Genomic DNA, 15,225 nt, shown 5'->3' with positions numbered 1-15,225 from the left:
TACTTGACATAACTCTGACAATGTGCCACAATTGGCAGACTAGAAATCACAACTTAATATACGAGTATAACAATCTAGACCTTAAATAAAGAGTAATTGTTATGGACTGGTTACTTGCAACGCCTCAGTTGCATAGCGTCTTCTCCTCGCTGGGCTCCCTTGTGGGAGACACCTATGTGGTCAGCCCCAATGCATTGGGTAAGTTTAGAGTCTCAGGGGCAAATGCACCCTAAGCTAACTTCCCTCTTGCAATTTCAGCCATTTTGAAGGAGATCAACTATAAGCTCACCTATGAAGATCAGACCTTGCGTACCTTTCGCCGCGCCATTGGCTTTGGTCAGAACGTGCGCTCCAATTTAATTCCTTTGCTGGAGAATGCCAAGGACGATGAAGTGCTGGAATCTGTTATACGCATACTGGTCAATCTTACCGTGCCGGTTGAGTGGCTTTTCTCCGTAGATATTATGAATCGGACTGAGGTGGGCCGGCACACCATCTTCGAGCTGAACAAGCTGCTCTACAGCTGCAAGGAGGCCTTTACCGATCCGAAGAGCACAAAGAGCGTCGTTGAGTATATGAAACATATTCTGGAATCAGATACAAAACTGTCGCCACACAAATGCGATCAGATCAACAATTGCCTCTTGCTGCTGCGCAACATTCTTCACATACCGGAAACCCATGCGCACTTCCTGATGCCCGTGCTGCAGTCGAGCGGCGGTCATCAGGTGTCCATGCAGAATACCATATTATGGAATCTGTTCATACAGAGCATTGACAAGCTGCTGCTCTACCTGATGACCTGTCCTCAGCGAGCGCTCTGGGGTGTGACTATGGTCCAGTTGATTGCAATGATCTACAAGGATCAGCATGTGAACACCTTGCAGAAGCTGTTGAACTTGTGGTTCGAGGCATCGCTGTCGGAGAGCTCGGAGGACAACGAGAGTAATACGTCGCCACCGAAAAAGGGCAGCGGCGACTCCAGCCCGATGCTCACCTCTGATCCCACCTCAGACTCCTCGGACAATGGCAGCAATGGCGGTGGCAGTAGCGGCAAGAAGGAGGGCTGCGATGAGCGACGTCAGGCTCTGCGAGAGGGCACCGAGGCCACATTGCAGGAGGTCAGTCGCAAGGGGCATGAGTACCAGAATGCCATGGCCAGGGTGACAGCGGACAAACCGGATATATCGGAAGTGGCCAGCGATAGTTTCGAGGTGCCTTGCTCTCCGCAACAGCACTTGAACACAGAGGAGGCTATGGACGACATCGACTACGAAGAACAGGTACAGGAATACGAACAGGAAGCGGCTGCCGTCAGTTCGGAGCCATTAAATCTATCACAACCAGCTGACAATGTCAACTACACTACCAATGCGGTGTACGCAAGCACCACAGCAACAGAGACCCAAACCACATCGTCATTATGTGCCATGACCAGCCTCTGCTATGAGCCCTTCAAGCCTCCCGCACCGCTACCCACACGGCGCAATACCTTATCGGAAATGCTGTCGGACAACTATACCTCACACTCGCACGTCTCGGCCGTCAAATTGGGGCAGAAGTCTTCACACGCGGGTCAACTGCAGCTGACCAAGGGCAAATGCTGTCCACAGAAGCGCGAGTGTCCCTCCTCACAGTCGGAACTCTCGGACTGCGGATATGCCACTCAGGTGGAGAATCAGGAATCCATTTCAACATCCAGCAACGATGATGACGGACCGCAGGGTAAGCCGCAGCATCAGAAGCCGCCGTGCAATACAAAGCCACGCAACAAACAGCGCACGCTCATGTCGCCGCAGGACAAAAAGGAGCTGCGTCGCAAAAAGCTTGTCAAACGCAGCAAGAGCAGTCTGTGAGTATAAATGCGAGCTGACTGAAGCTGAAAGCTGAAAGTCAACTAACTGATATCCTTGAAAACCTTTTCTAGCATCAACATGAAGGGTCTGGTGCAGCACACGCCCACAAACTATGACATATCCAACTTACTGAAGGAGTTCACGGTTGACTTCCTGCTCAAGGGATACAACTATTTGGTCGAGGAGCTGCTCAAGCAACTCCTAACGAGTGCGGTAGGTTAATACAGCAATAGTTGGTGTGAGCATTTCAGCTAAAGGATTTGTTTCTTCTTCGCACAGAAGGTGCTTATTGATACGTCGCACTTCTTCTGGCTCGTCACGTTCTTCCTGAAGCTTGCCGCTCAACTGGAACTGGACATGGAACACATTGACTCTATACTCACCTACGATGTGCTCAGCTATCTTACCTATGAAGGAGTTAGCCTATGCGAGCAGCTGGAGCTGAATGCCCAGCAGGAGGGCAGCGACTTGCAGCCCTATTTGCGCCGCATGCACTTGGTCGTCACGGCCATACGGGAATTCCTGCAGACCATTGAGACGTACAACAAAGTGTCGCATCTCAGCGAGGATGATCGCCTGCGTTTGCACCAGCTCCAACTGCAGATTGGCGCCACCACAGATCTGCGTTGTTTGTTTGTGCTCTTGCTGCGACGCTTCAATCCACGCATCCATTCCAAGCAGTATCTGCAGGATTTGGTGGTAACCAATCACATTTTGATGCTGATCCTGGACAGTGCTGCCAAGCTGGAAGGTGGCCAGACCATTGGACTTTCGGAGCATATTTCACAGTGGGTTCATCCATGAAATTCTGAATGAATCTGTTTTTAATTTTCTTTGCTTCCCATCAGATTCGCTACTTTGGAGGTCATGCACTACTACGGCATTCTCTTGGAAGACTTTGATAACAATGGCGAATTTGTCAACGATTGCATCTTTACCATGATGCATCACATTGGCGGCGATCTGGGTCAAATTGGCGTTCTCTTCCAGCCCATCATACTGAAGACGTATTCACGCATCTGGGAGGCTGACTACGAGCTGTGCGATGTAAGGTTCTTGGGGATAGTATTAAGTAGTTTATTATATTTCTATTTATTTCTTCAACAGGATTGGTCTGATCTTATTGAACATGTCATACACAAGTTTATGAATGCCCCGCCCAAATCGCCTTTAACTATACCAACTACTTCCTTAACTGAAATGACAAAGGAACACAACCAGGAGCACACAATTTGGTAAGCTGACCAGCTATAAATTCAAGAGTATAACCGACTAGAAGATACTTTGTAAACAGAATTTACTTTACTTTATTGCTCCTACAAAGCTCTACCTAAAAGCTCTTCAACTCAAATAATAACTTCTATTACAGCACCTGGTCACAGGAGGAGATGGACACACTGTATTGGTATTATGTGCAGAGCAAAAAGAATAACGATGTCGTGGGCAAGATTGTGAAGCTGTTCAGCAACAATGGCAACAAGCTGAAGACACGTATTTCCATCATTCAACAGCTGCTGCAGCAGGTATGTGCGCATAGTGTTTGTTCCTTGAATGTGGCTTATCTGTTGGCAATTGTAAAGGACATCATCACATTGCTGGAGTATGATGATCTGATGAAGTTCGAAGATGCTGAATATCAGAGAACTCTGCTAACCACGCCCACGTCGGCAACAACCGAATCTGGCATTGAGTTGAAAGAGAGCGCCGCCGGCAAGCCCTCAGATGATGTACAGGTGGGTTGGGAGATTAGTTGGGCCTAGATTATAGCAAACGACAATCGATTTCTTATTTAGATTTTGCTGGATCTGATTATAAAGGAGCACAAGTCCTACCACTTGGTGTGGCTGCAAAAGCTGCTGCTCGAGTGCTGCTACATCAAGCTGATGCTCAAGTGCGGCAGCAGTCTGGCTGAGGCCGATCCCATCATGGAGCCAGTGGCCTATCATTACATATACAAGCAAAAGTCCATACCGGTTGTTCAGTGGAACAACGAGCAGTCGACAACGATGCTGTATCAGCCGTTCGTCCTGCTGCTCCATAAGCTGGGCATACAATTGCCTGCGGATGCGGGCTCCATCTTTGCTCGCATACCGGACTATTGGACGCCGGAGACGATGTTTGGCCTGGCCAAGAAGCTGGGGCCGTTGGATAAACGTGAGTTACTCAAATTGAAGGTGATGTATATACCGGTATCAATAATTTTTGCTCTCTTTGTCGACGACACAAATTTTGATTATGGGAATCTCGCCCGCATCCTCGCAACATCACTTCATTCTCTTCAACATAACGTAAATCTCACAACTAATCTTTGCGCCATGTTTAAATCTCCTAATACCCGCTTTGCATCTCACAAACATCTCTCTCACTGTGGCTGTGTGTGTGTTAATCGGTGTATTTCGATATGCTCTGTGCCTCTCTCCTCTGCTCCTCATTTTCGGCTCTTATAGTGACGCTCAAATTCGATCCCAGTGAACTGGAGGAGACACCATCGTCGAGCGCCTCGTCGCGCTATCATCACACTGGCGGTCGCAATTCGCTCAGCTCCATTGGCAGCCTGGATGCTGATTATGTGGAGCCCGAGGAGCTGGCGCTCATACCCGAAGTAGACGCCGCTGTGGAGAAGGCAGCAGCGGCAGGTGCTGTTGTTGCTGTCAGCGATATCTTTGCTGTGCCGAAGGCCAAGCACTGCAACTCGATCATCAGGTGCGTAGCTTAGCTCCTCATATTGTGATTAACTGATTAATGGCTATGATCTTGTGGCAGGTACACGCCGGATCCGACACCGCCTGTGCCCAATTGGCTGCAGTTGGTCATGCGCAGCAAATGCAATCAGCGAGCCGGCCCGGCTGCAGACATCAGCGATTGGTAAGTGCCATAAGTAAAGTTGACCAAGTGCCCAAAAGCCCCAGAAAGCCAACAGATTTATGGCACACGGCAGCCGTTAAGACGCTCGCTCAGCAACATATTGTTTACATGGCGCCCTCAATGCAATTTATGAACTTTAAGACCCAGCTCCACATACAGCTCCACATTTACTTTCGTGTGTTGACAGTTGTCGTTGCCTTTGCCGTTGCGCCACTCGCAGCTCGCAGCTCGCAGCTCGCAGCTTGCAACTTGCAACTCTCACAGCTCGCACTAAATGTCAGCCTATTGTTGGCCATTGTCTTGTGTGTTGGTTAAAGCCTAGAACGGTTCACCCCCCTCCTCCTACCTAACTTAATTCATAAGCTTGTTCATCCGTATTCGGTATTGTCCATATGTGTGTGTATGCCCACTGAGTGTGTGTGTGTTTACATATATCTAGCTGTTTGCATCTCAGAGGCTTATGGACCTCACACGATCGCCTGCTGCTCATGTTGAACGGCATTTTGCGTACAGTTTATGATAGCATTTTTTTCTCTTTTCGTGTTTTGATATTTGTTGTTGCACACTGCTTAAAGATCGCAGATAAATGCACCCTGAACTCTTGATGCGGAAAAAAACTGGGCAGTTGAATTGACTTCGGCAGGTTCGCACAGGCAAAAGGTTGCCTGCAAAACTTTTGATCTTTGAAAGTTGCAGGTTTTGCGAGCTTAGGTAACTAGCTCTGATTCAAATATACAAATATTTAAATAGAAAAAATGCTGATTTATAAAAGTATTGATAGCTTGAGATTGAAATAACACGAGTTAAATTAACTTAACTTATTAAAAGAAATATAGAAATATTTTGTTAATAGATAAAAATATCTTGGCCTTAACATAAAAAGAGCTCACAGATCTGAACTAAGCTCTAATTTTTATTTAATCAACTTTTAGGAAGCAAATCATAAATGTATGTATTTACTTTTGATATAGCTAAATTTTCAGTTTAACAACTTAAGGCAAGCGAATAATGAAGCTATTTAAAAATGTATTTATTTTCTGAAGCTGAAGGTAGTCAAAAGTATTTTTAGATTTCATCTTAAGTAATGTTTGAAATATTTCAAATTGATTGCAAACATTTTTCTGAAGAAGTGAAGCTCAAAATATAATTTATTTATTTACTTATATTTATTTATAATACTCATCAGTCTCTTTAGCTGAAAAATGGGTTTTTAATATAATTTCGTGTTGTAAAAAACTAGCTTTAAGCATGAGCTAAATTTTAAACCAGCAAAAAGTTAAATTTCAAAATTTTGAGATCACTTGCAGCGCATTGCAAATTCGCCTTTTGCCTGCAATGCCCTAGTTTTTTTTTTCTTTTGAATAATATTGTCGTTTGGCACCTTTTAAGTTTCTGCATCAGTTTTCGCCACTCTGAAACTGAATTCAAATCAATGCTATGTCCATGAGATACATTGTCTGACCCGTGTCAGCAGCGCACCCAGCGCAACATGAAATGAAGTCATTGCGATTAGCACGCGCAGCGTTTTTATCTTGTATCTGATGGATGCAGCCGAGTGCCACGACGTGGACGGTAGCAAAAATATCAATATTGATATGAATTAATTAAGCCAACGTGCCGCAAAAGCAATTGCGACCTCGTTAACTAATCACAAATATAACCTAAATTCTTCACTGAGGGAAAAATGGTTTAATGAAGTTTAAGCAAGCGAAGAGACATGGCAAATATAAATTAAATAAAATGTGTAAAAAATACATGAATTAAAAAAAATACATTTTTAAGTTGTAATACAAAATGTGATTTGAATTTTAAGCTAGACAAAATAAATAAAATTTTAAAATATTTTTATAAATTAATAAGAAATTCAAAAAAAATTTAAAGCTAAATAAATAAAATAATAATTAAATAAACTAAATAAATATATATTAAAAACTTAATGTAATAGTTGTAAGCCAACATATGAGGCATAATTACAAATCTTAAGTTAATTTTCTTTTTTGTTTCATAAAATTTTCATCATTTTAAAATTTTCTCTCAGCGTAATAAATTGAACAAGCGTCGAGACATTTAATCAGTGCTCACAGCTTCAATGTTAATTGCCAATTTGCAATCACCGATTATTGTTATAAAAGGTAATTTAGAATGGGTCTTTGTGTAGACAATAAATGAGCGATAAATTTAATTGGAGCACAAAGCAAGCCGGCAAAGTCGAAACAATACTAAATGACATTGACAGAATTTACAATTGCATCTTCATCTCGACTCAATATGTTCAGAATACCATGGGAAATACTCGTAGCCAGCGACAAATTTGTAGCTCAAGCAAGTATCTTCTGAATTTGTTCGTAAATTTCAATACGCTCTGATGGCATGTGAAATATTTAATTTATTATATTAGGATACTTCGCTACATTTTAAGCTAATGTGAAACGAGTTTTGTGCCGAAGTAAAAGTCAAAGGCCCGCCAATTGGCAGCAGCTAAAGATCGCATCCACAGATATTTGTCGTATGCGTGCAGACAGCTCAGAAATGGCAAACAAGTTCTTCTGCATTCGCACAGACAAAATTAAACTCTGATGTAGCATTAGCTAAAAGCCAAACGGATTTATACCATTGATTTTTGTTTACCTAATCAATTGCGTCAGTTCTTGTCCTAGGTGTGGTGCTCTAAGCTGGGCGACAGGTTTCAATTAAAAATCAATGAGCAATTCCCAAAGCGGACTCTTTGATAGCATAGAAGCCACTTTAATAAGCTGCCGATGAGCTTGATTTCAAATAGCTAACCCAACACTAGAAAAGCTCAGCGAACCAGTCCCCTCTTAGCAAGAGCTGTGCATCTTCACGCCCATTCAGAGCTTGCACTTAGCATATAAATAAAGTGATTAATAATTGTTAGGCAACACTTTAGTCTTTGAATGTCTTAAAAATATGTGTTTTTTATTATTATTAGCTGGGGTTTTTTTAATTTCATGCAGAGCCAGCAAGATTTGTTTATTTTTTCATTTGAAATTTTGTTAAGACTCCTATTAGAAATAAACTATATAAATTCTTAATTTGAAGCAGCAGACAATTAGAACTAGTCTGTTCTTTGTTCAGCTGTTCATTGATATCAGACAATTTCCTACTCAGAGCATCTCCTAGTCGGGTACTGCCGTCCAGGTTTTATTTTCTAACTAAGTCAATTAATTGCTGCATTGATTGCATTTTGATTGGCAGCTGAGTCACAGATAACATAAGACTACAAAATAAATGACAGCATATGGAATAACAGAATCACTAAGACAATTTCAATTCATATATTTTAGCTTCTCAGTGGCATTTTACTCTCAACAAGTTGCCATAACGGCATTTAATGACAAGTGAACTAAGACTTCGAACTCGACACCAAAATATATTGTCAATTTGACAAATCAGCCTAAATAACATGAAAACGTGAAATAGATATGAGACTATGAGTAAAATTAGATCAGTTAGATAAGCCTAGATTGACAAAAACTTGTTACACGTTTCGCAGAAGTGTTTATTAACAATTTATTATAACTTTTGAATGAATGAATTTGACTTTTTTTGTCAAATTAATTTTTCTTATTGTTTTATTTGGCTCAGCGCTATTTTCCATTTGTTATTCCCTTTGTTTGATTTATTTTATTCCATAATCTCAACTTCTTATTTTAAACTTTCAACCAGCTTAGACCCTCATAGTCTAGCTCAGTACACTCTGGTAGTCGTTGTTGTTGTTGGCTTTATTATTAATAACTTTTGTACAAATTAACACAATGGCCTTAGCAAGTGGGCACGAGACACAGTTATTTCATGGAGTTTACGCCTGTGGCGCGTGGGCGTTGACAAAATGCAATTTTCCAAAAAGTAATTTAATTTGACGCCTGGCGAAAATTGAAATTGACATTTGTTGTGCGGCCCACAAGGAAGTCAACGAGCAGCGATTTCAGCTGAAGCCGAACTGCCTTCACTCTACGTAGAGTGGACCGTGTGGGTTGACTCCCTGTCCAAATTGTCTGTCCGAAATGTCCCAGCGAGTGGCTGTCTGTCTGTCCATCCAGCTGTCTGCGAGTAAGCAAATATGAACATGAATTCAACATTGCATTCTATTGTAGTTTGGTTAAACGGCAGCCGGCAGAAGACTTGGCCAAATTCAATTCGCGTCTGCGGCGACCTTCTATGGGGCGCGTTGTTTTTGGCTTTATTTCGTTTCGGTTTCTTGTGGGTTTGGCCCCAAATGTTGTTAACATTTTGCTGCAATTTATGAGGCAACAACAGACGCGCGGCATTAGGCGCAACATGCTGAAAAACATGGACAGCAATTGCACTCTATGGTGTGGATTGCAAAGCCACAGCACCACATCAATCAGTCGCATAAATCATTTTAATTATTAAATAAACAAGTTTCGAGCCGCTGACTCATTGTGCTCCACTGCTGCAGTTGCCACTGGGCCAGGCGCAGGGTGTGAGAATAAACTCCTAGTATATATTGTATAGGAGCCAAGCTATTAAAGGGTCAATTGAGCAACGATTTGTGCTGCATTTGGTTTCTGTTCAATTGATGGGCTGCTTAGGTGTGTCTACGGGGCTACCGTGACTGAGATTATCCATTGAAAATACATTTGGTAATTGGCCTTTTAATTTTTATATGTAGTTCAAGTGGAGTTTGTGTTAGCATATGATATTTATGTGTGTAATATGAACTACTGCCAAAGACTATTCAAATTGGATATGAATGATAACACGAGATGGAAAAATTAGGATTCAAGTATGAACTGTTAAGAACACATATATCTGTCCGATCTGGCACCATCTGGGACCACCTTCAGTCATAATACCTTTCTTACACATCTTATTCAAGTCAGTTGGTGCTTGAGAAACAAACCTATTGATCTCTAGAGCCGCATTAACTAATTTCCTTTCCATAATTAAACCTTTCTGCCATTTCTTAAGTCTAAGCAAAAAAATCTCTCTAATTTTTGCAGCGTCACAGCAGCCATAATAGCTGGTGAAGATGAGGGTATGGGCAAGTCGAATGCCTCCACGCTGCAGGCGCCGAGCACAGCCATTCCGACCAGCACGCTGGCCAAGCTGAACAAGTTGAACAACTGTACGTTCATGATGCCGCCGAACGAGAACAGCAGCAGCTCCGGCTGCGGCGGTACGGCGTCGTCGCTGTCAACTGGCGCGCTGATGGGCAACAGTTCACCGGATGCGAATGCGGATGCTGTGATGAAGTCGTCGTTCGAGCGGCTGGAGGTGACGGGCACACACTTTGCGCGGCCAAATAACTTGGATCAGGAGTACAGTGCCATGGTGGCATCGGTCTACGATAACGAGATTGCCAAGTGAGTGAGTTGAGAGAGCTCTTGGGATTGAGATTGAGCGGGCCAGCTAATTGACAATTAGACACATTGCGCAAATGCCAAAAGCGAGCGAGCGAGCGATCGAACAACTGACAGAATGTCAAGCTGTCAATATATATATATATATATGTATATGTATCTATCTATATATATACATATATATATGTATGTGTTTATTGAATGGTCGCCCTGCCGCACGGCGGAAGCATGCCAGGCATTTTTTCGACAGTGTCTCACATAAATTTATGGCGGGCAATTATTCAATTTAAGGCGAAATCGATTTCAACCAAAATTGGAGGCGGTTGCATGTCCAACTCTAATATTAATTTATTTATCTATCGGGCGGCCTTTAAAGGCGCGTCTATTTGGAATGCAAATCAGGTGCATTTGTATTTGGATTTTTTTGCTAACTGATTTCATTTCATATTATTTATTTAACCTTTGTTTGTTTTTTTTTGGGCTCGTTAATACCGAGTTTGCTAATGTTTGCCGCTGTCTTTTACATCTTCAATTCTCATCGCAGCAGCGACAATGTCTCAGTGGCTTCCGACTTGACCCGCATGTATGTCAGCGATGAGGATGAGAGGCATGAGTTCCGAGTGCCAGTGCCGCATTATCATTGAGACACACAGGCAGAGACAGAGACAGAGAGGGAGAGAGAGAGACAGTGAGAGTAAGAGAGAAAGAGAGAATGAGAGAGAGAGTGAGTGAGAGAGAGAGAGAGAGAGAGACAGAGTGAGAGAGATCGATGTATATATTGAATGAGTCGAATGATTCGAGCCGACTCGAGTCATGCGACTGATTCGAGTGATTCGAGTCATGAGGCAGACAAAGGCAGACAATGAACCAACCCAGACCCCGATTTATGGCCGTAAATTCAAGTACCTTACTTTCTTGCAAATCTAATTACCAATTATAATATTATACTTATATATATATCTTACATTAAATATTATGTTAAATGTTACACTTGTATTTAAGTCTTTATTATATTAAAAAACTAGAAGTAAGCAACAGAGATAAACATTTATATATTATTATACCCTTGTAACTAATGGCAGAATGCTTTCACATTTGAAATCAAGCATCTATAAGTAAAATATATATTCATAATCAAAATCCAAAAACGCATTGAAAAGACTTCCGAGCTTTGAGTTTTCAAATCTTACAAAATCGCAAATTCATGACAACTTCGAACGAATTCTTATAAACATGAACATACTTTAAGCTGGTTCATGGCTTCTCACTCTTATTACCTATACGAAATATAACTTAAAATCAAACTTCTCTATGCTATAAGAGCTATCTGTAATTGCTATACAAAAGCTTTATTATATGTCTAAAAGGGTATTTGATATTCGGCTGGCCGTTTATAATCTTTGATTCTAGCTTTCATGTTCTTCTGTGCAAAAAATGAAAATGAAAAAAAAATGTTAAAAAATAGTTTAAAAATTAAAAATAAATAAAACAATATATAAAGAAATTGTAAAAAAAATAGCTTAAAAACCTAATACTTGTTCTCCAGGGTATGAAAAGTGCATTACATTGTTAAAATAAAAAGAACTTTAAGCAAAACAAAAAGAATACATAATAAATATATTTAAAAAATAATGAAAAAAGTATATTTATAAATATATATTGGAACTCTAGTAAATAGTTAATATAAGCAAGCAAGCCTTATGATTACTGTACTTGTTTTAAATACATAAATACAATGGGCAGTTCCTGGTTGAAATAGTGCAAATATACAAATACCGAGAAAATATTTTTACACAAAATATTAACGAAATGTTTCGTATGTAAGGCTAAATTATATTTTAAGAAGCACTCTACACACATACATAACAAGAGCAACAACATCAACAACAACAACAACATCAAATGTGTCTGTGTCTAGCTGTTATAAAGTGCATTTTGCATATGGATATTGTAACTAATAAAGCTTTCCTTGTAGTAATCCATGTTTTGTGCTCTGCAGCTGGGAAACGTTTTATAGAGTTAGATACACCTCGGAGCCCACACGCTGTGCCGCAAGCGAACAAATGACAAAAAATCGAACAGTATTTGAACTCTGCTGGCTGGCCGAAAGATCTAAGCCGCTTGTGATATATGTGCTGCAAATTGGCGGAGCCAGAAGAAAAACGAGCTATGACCATTGCGAATTAAGGTCATTGGCGTTAGCGGAATCTGTAGCCAAAATCTGTGACTGTGACTGGGTTCCACGCATGTGCAGCCAAACGGTAGCCAAACAAAAAGTCTATATCACAGACATGTGCTTAATATGGCCCAAGTGCACAGAGATATACAAATGGACGGGCCAAAGCCCAGCCAACTAAAATGGTAAACATGCCAAAAACAATTACCAAATGCTGCAAAAGTCGAGAGCAAGCAGCAAACATTGCAAAAATAGCCGTACGAAAATAATAATAATAATAATAATTGTGGCCAATTGCTGTTTAGTTGGCAGTTAATTGCAACATGGCCAAGACAGCCAAGCTGCACGAGTTGCTCAGCCAAAATGTTCTCCGGCTATTTGCAGTTCTTTTCCTCAAATCCAAAGGCGGCTCGAGTCGTAGACAAAAGGCAAATGAACCAGTTCCAAGCATAAATCTTGTTATAAAGGCAAACATTTCAGCTAATAGGCTTAACAGTTTTATATCGAGCTAAGGGAGGGTCTCTAATTGCGTAAGTATTTATTTTTTTAATATTAGACTTTTTAGTTTTGAATATAGTTCGGAATATATAAATAAAAAAAATTAAATAAAGAAACAAAATAAATATTAGTTTTAAAAATTAAATAAATATAATTCTTTATTCAATAGAATAAAATTTAAAAAATTAATAAAAAATCTATTTAAAAATATTGCTTAGAAATTTTGATTTGTAAAAAAAAAATTGAATAAAATTGTTAATCAAACAGAACTTTCCCTACCTCACATAATGCATATATATTCACATGCCCACTTTTATTTTTTTACTTGAAATAATTATGAATGCAAAATATACAATAGCTTTTGCATCAGACTAAATCATTGAAGATATCTATAACTCAAAATAGAGAGCTCTCTATAAATTGTTTAGCAAAGATGTCAATTCATCTTAATCAGATTTTAATTTCCGCCCAATATTTAATATGCGAATAATGAATTGTAATAAGAAAACTTTCCTTTAATTCAAGATTTCAGAGAAATAAATGATAAAAATGTAATTATAAACGTAATTACTTTTTTTTAATAAATACTTTTTATTTCTTTATGAAAACCTTTCCAAATGCTATTCAAATTATATATTTTCTTTAAACTTTCATTCATGTATTTTATTTTCTAAAGATTTTTAGCAAGTGAACATTATTGATAGCTGCTTCAATTAATCAATTGGAAATATTATTAAAATATTTCATCATATGGTTTATTAGACCAGCTTCTTGATGAAATTGCTATGACTGACGCTTGAACTTTCAATAATGACGAACTCGAAACAGAAAGTGCGTTGCTCTAATTGATGTTTTTAATTTGAAAAATGTTCCATTAACTTGTTCAACTTGTTTATGTTTATTGACCAAAGATTGGTGTTTTTATTTATGGGCCGAGAGGCAAACAAAAGCTGGCTACACAAGTTGCTTAGTCATCAGGGTTTTACCAATGCTCTAATGGCAAACATAAACACCAAATTGTGAATTGATAAATAATAATATGGTCCATAATAGTTTTCCATCCCTCGTTCTTCTTGCCAAATGCAGAATGCAGTCTTAGAGACGGGCTCACGTCGCGTCGTGGCTGGTGACTGTCGACGGCTTGGCTTGGCTGGGGCTGGCTTTTTGGCTTTGGCCGTGCCGCAATTACCAAGACAGGCAGCTAATTTTATTTGCTGTAAACGTGCGCCTCCATCTCTTGTCTGTTATTATTGTGATTGTTGTTGTTGTTGTTATTAAAGCTGACTTTTTGTCGGTGGGAATTATTTGACGATGACTTTTCAGGCGTTGCGTGTCTCAAGCACATTAGCCACTAAAAATCAGAAGGCAGTCGGAACAGACAAAAGGCGTCTGCGTCAATTGAGTTGTCAGCCAATTGACAAGACATTACTCAGGGTGGTCCAACAGTTCATGATCTTCACGTCGGACTCGCTGTCTCTTGTGTGTGTTTTTGGGGTGTTAATGGAAGGCGTCGAAATGTTTAAGACTTAATTTTTTTTGTTTGCTGCTGATTCGGCAATAATATGCAAATTGAACAGGAAATCGCATCGCAGTGTATTTGAAAGTGTATAAAGACTTTGTGGAATACAAAAGAATATATCAGATATTGCCAAAAAACTGGTTCGTATGAAAGTTAAGCAGAGTCTCAATAAAAGCAACAACAACTTGCATTATTATTAAACTGAAGACTATTAGTTGACAAACAGATAAAATAATATTGAAATCAACTTTTTGCTGAGCGCGAGCAAGAGAGAGTGATAGAGAGAGAAAGAGACGACAATCAAATACTCTGCATAAATAAAAAATTATTTCAGGGATTTTGTTACTATAAAGTTGACAAGCTAATAGAACTTAATATTTTTAAAAAATCATATTGAAATTGAATAAAATACTACCTAAAATTTGAACAGTTAGTCTATTCTATTAGCTTTCTGTCTAATGTTTCAGTTAAGCTTTAATATTTTTTGGGAGTAACTATAATTAAGTTTAATAATTTAATAATTGTTAATAATTAAATATTAATAATTTAATATTAAAATGAAAAATTTTACAAATTCATATTACTGAAGATGTTTAAAGAATATTCTTAAAAAATATTTTTAAGTAAACTATAAACAATAAAAACAAATTGTAGAGTGTACATCATATATAAAATCAAAGAAAAGTATATTATGGAATATTTTAATATATGAAAGCAGTTTAAGACGACTTAAACAAAAAACATGTTTTGTATATATATTTTTTTAAATATTTTCCAACCACTAAAAATGTCGAAAAGAAATAAGCCTTTGCAGGCAAAATGCTAGAGTTCATTTCACCAATCCCAGCTTAGACATTGACTGCTTAGCAAAGTGTATCAGAAATCTAAGAAGCCCTGCGAGCTCAGTTCATAACTCAGTATTGACACATTTGTTGGACAGTTGGGAGTAGTCGAATGGATTGCACA

General features: G+C 39.4%; 1 protein-coding gene across 2 annotated transcripts; it reads left to right on the top strand.

Annotated features, from left to right (window-relative positions):
* LOC111602356 (protein timeless) lies at positions 1–11,128 on the top strand. 2 transcript variants are annotated; one of them, XM_030224540.1, is made up of 13 exons: positions 1–198; positions 259–1,852; positions 1,928–2,069; positions 2,136–2,644; positions 2,705–2,903; positions 2,964–3,091; positions 3,226–3,379; positions 3,437–3,589; positions 3,650–4,010; positions 4,304–4,559; positions 4,620–4,721; positions 9,707–10,069; positions 10,611–11,128. In XM_030224540.1, the coding sequence occupies exons 1-13, from the start codon at positions 102–104 to the stop codon at positions 10,708–10,710; spliced, it is 4,158 nt and encodes a 1,385-aa protein (XP_030080400.1). In that variant the 5' UTR covers positions 1–101; the 3' UTR covers positions 10,711–11,128. The 2 variants fall into 2 exon arrangements, with proteins under 2 accessions (XP_030080400.1, XP_030080401.1); XM_030224541.1 differs by lacking the exons at positions 4,620–4,721; positions 9,707–10,069; positions 10,611–11,128 and having other exon boundaries at positions 3,650–4,030; positions 4,304–4,380.
* The last annotated feature ends 4,097 nt before the right edge of the window (positions 11,129–15,225 follow it).

Source organism: Drosophila hydei, unplaced genomic scaffold, assembly GCF_003285905.1.
Source record: "Drosophila hydei strain 15085-1641.00,03,60 unplaced genomic scaffold, DhydRS2 tig00008114-arrow-pilon, whole genome shotgun sequence".
NCBI lineage: Eukaryota > Metazoa > Arthropoda > Insecta > Diptera > Drosophilidae > Drosophila > Drosophila hydei.
The sequence above is the reverse complement of the archived record's forward strand: the minus strand, read 5'-3'. Positions and strand labels throughout refer to the sequence as shown.

What these genes read in the sequence shown, in the direction of transcription:
- LOC111602356 (XM_030224540.1), top strand. Translation starts at nt 102, where the DNA reads ATGGACTGGTTACTTGCAACGCCTCAGTTGCATAGCGTCTTCTCCTCG. An exon ending in GCTGGGGCCGTTGGATAAAC is followed by an intron (nt 4,011 to 4,303) that starts GTGAGTTACTCA and finishes CGGCTCTTATAG; the next exon opens with TGACGCTCAAATTCGATCCC. An exon ending in CACTGCAACTCGATCATCAG is followed by an intron (nt 4,560 to 4,619) that starts GTGCGTAGCTTA and finishes ATCTTGTGGCAG; the next exon opens with GTACACGCCGGATCCGACAC.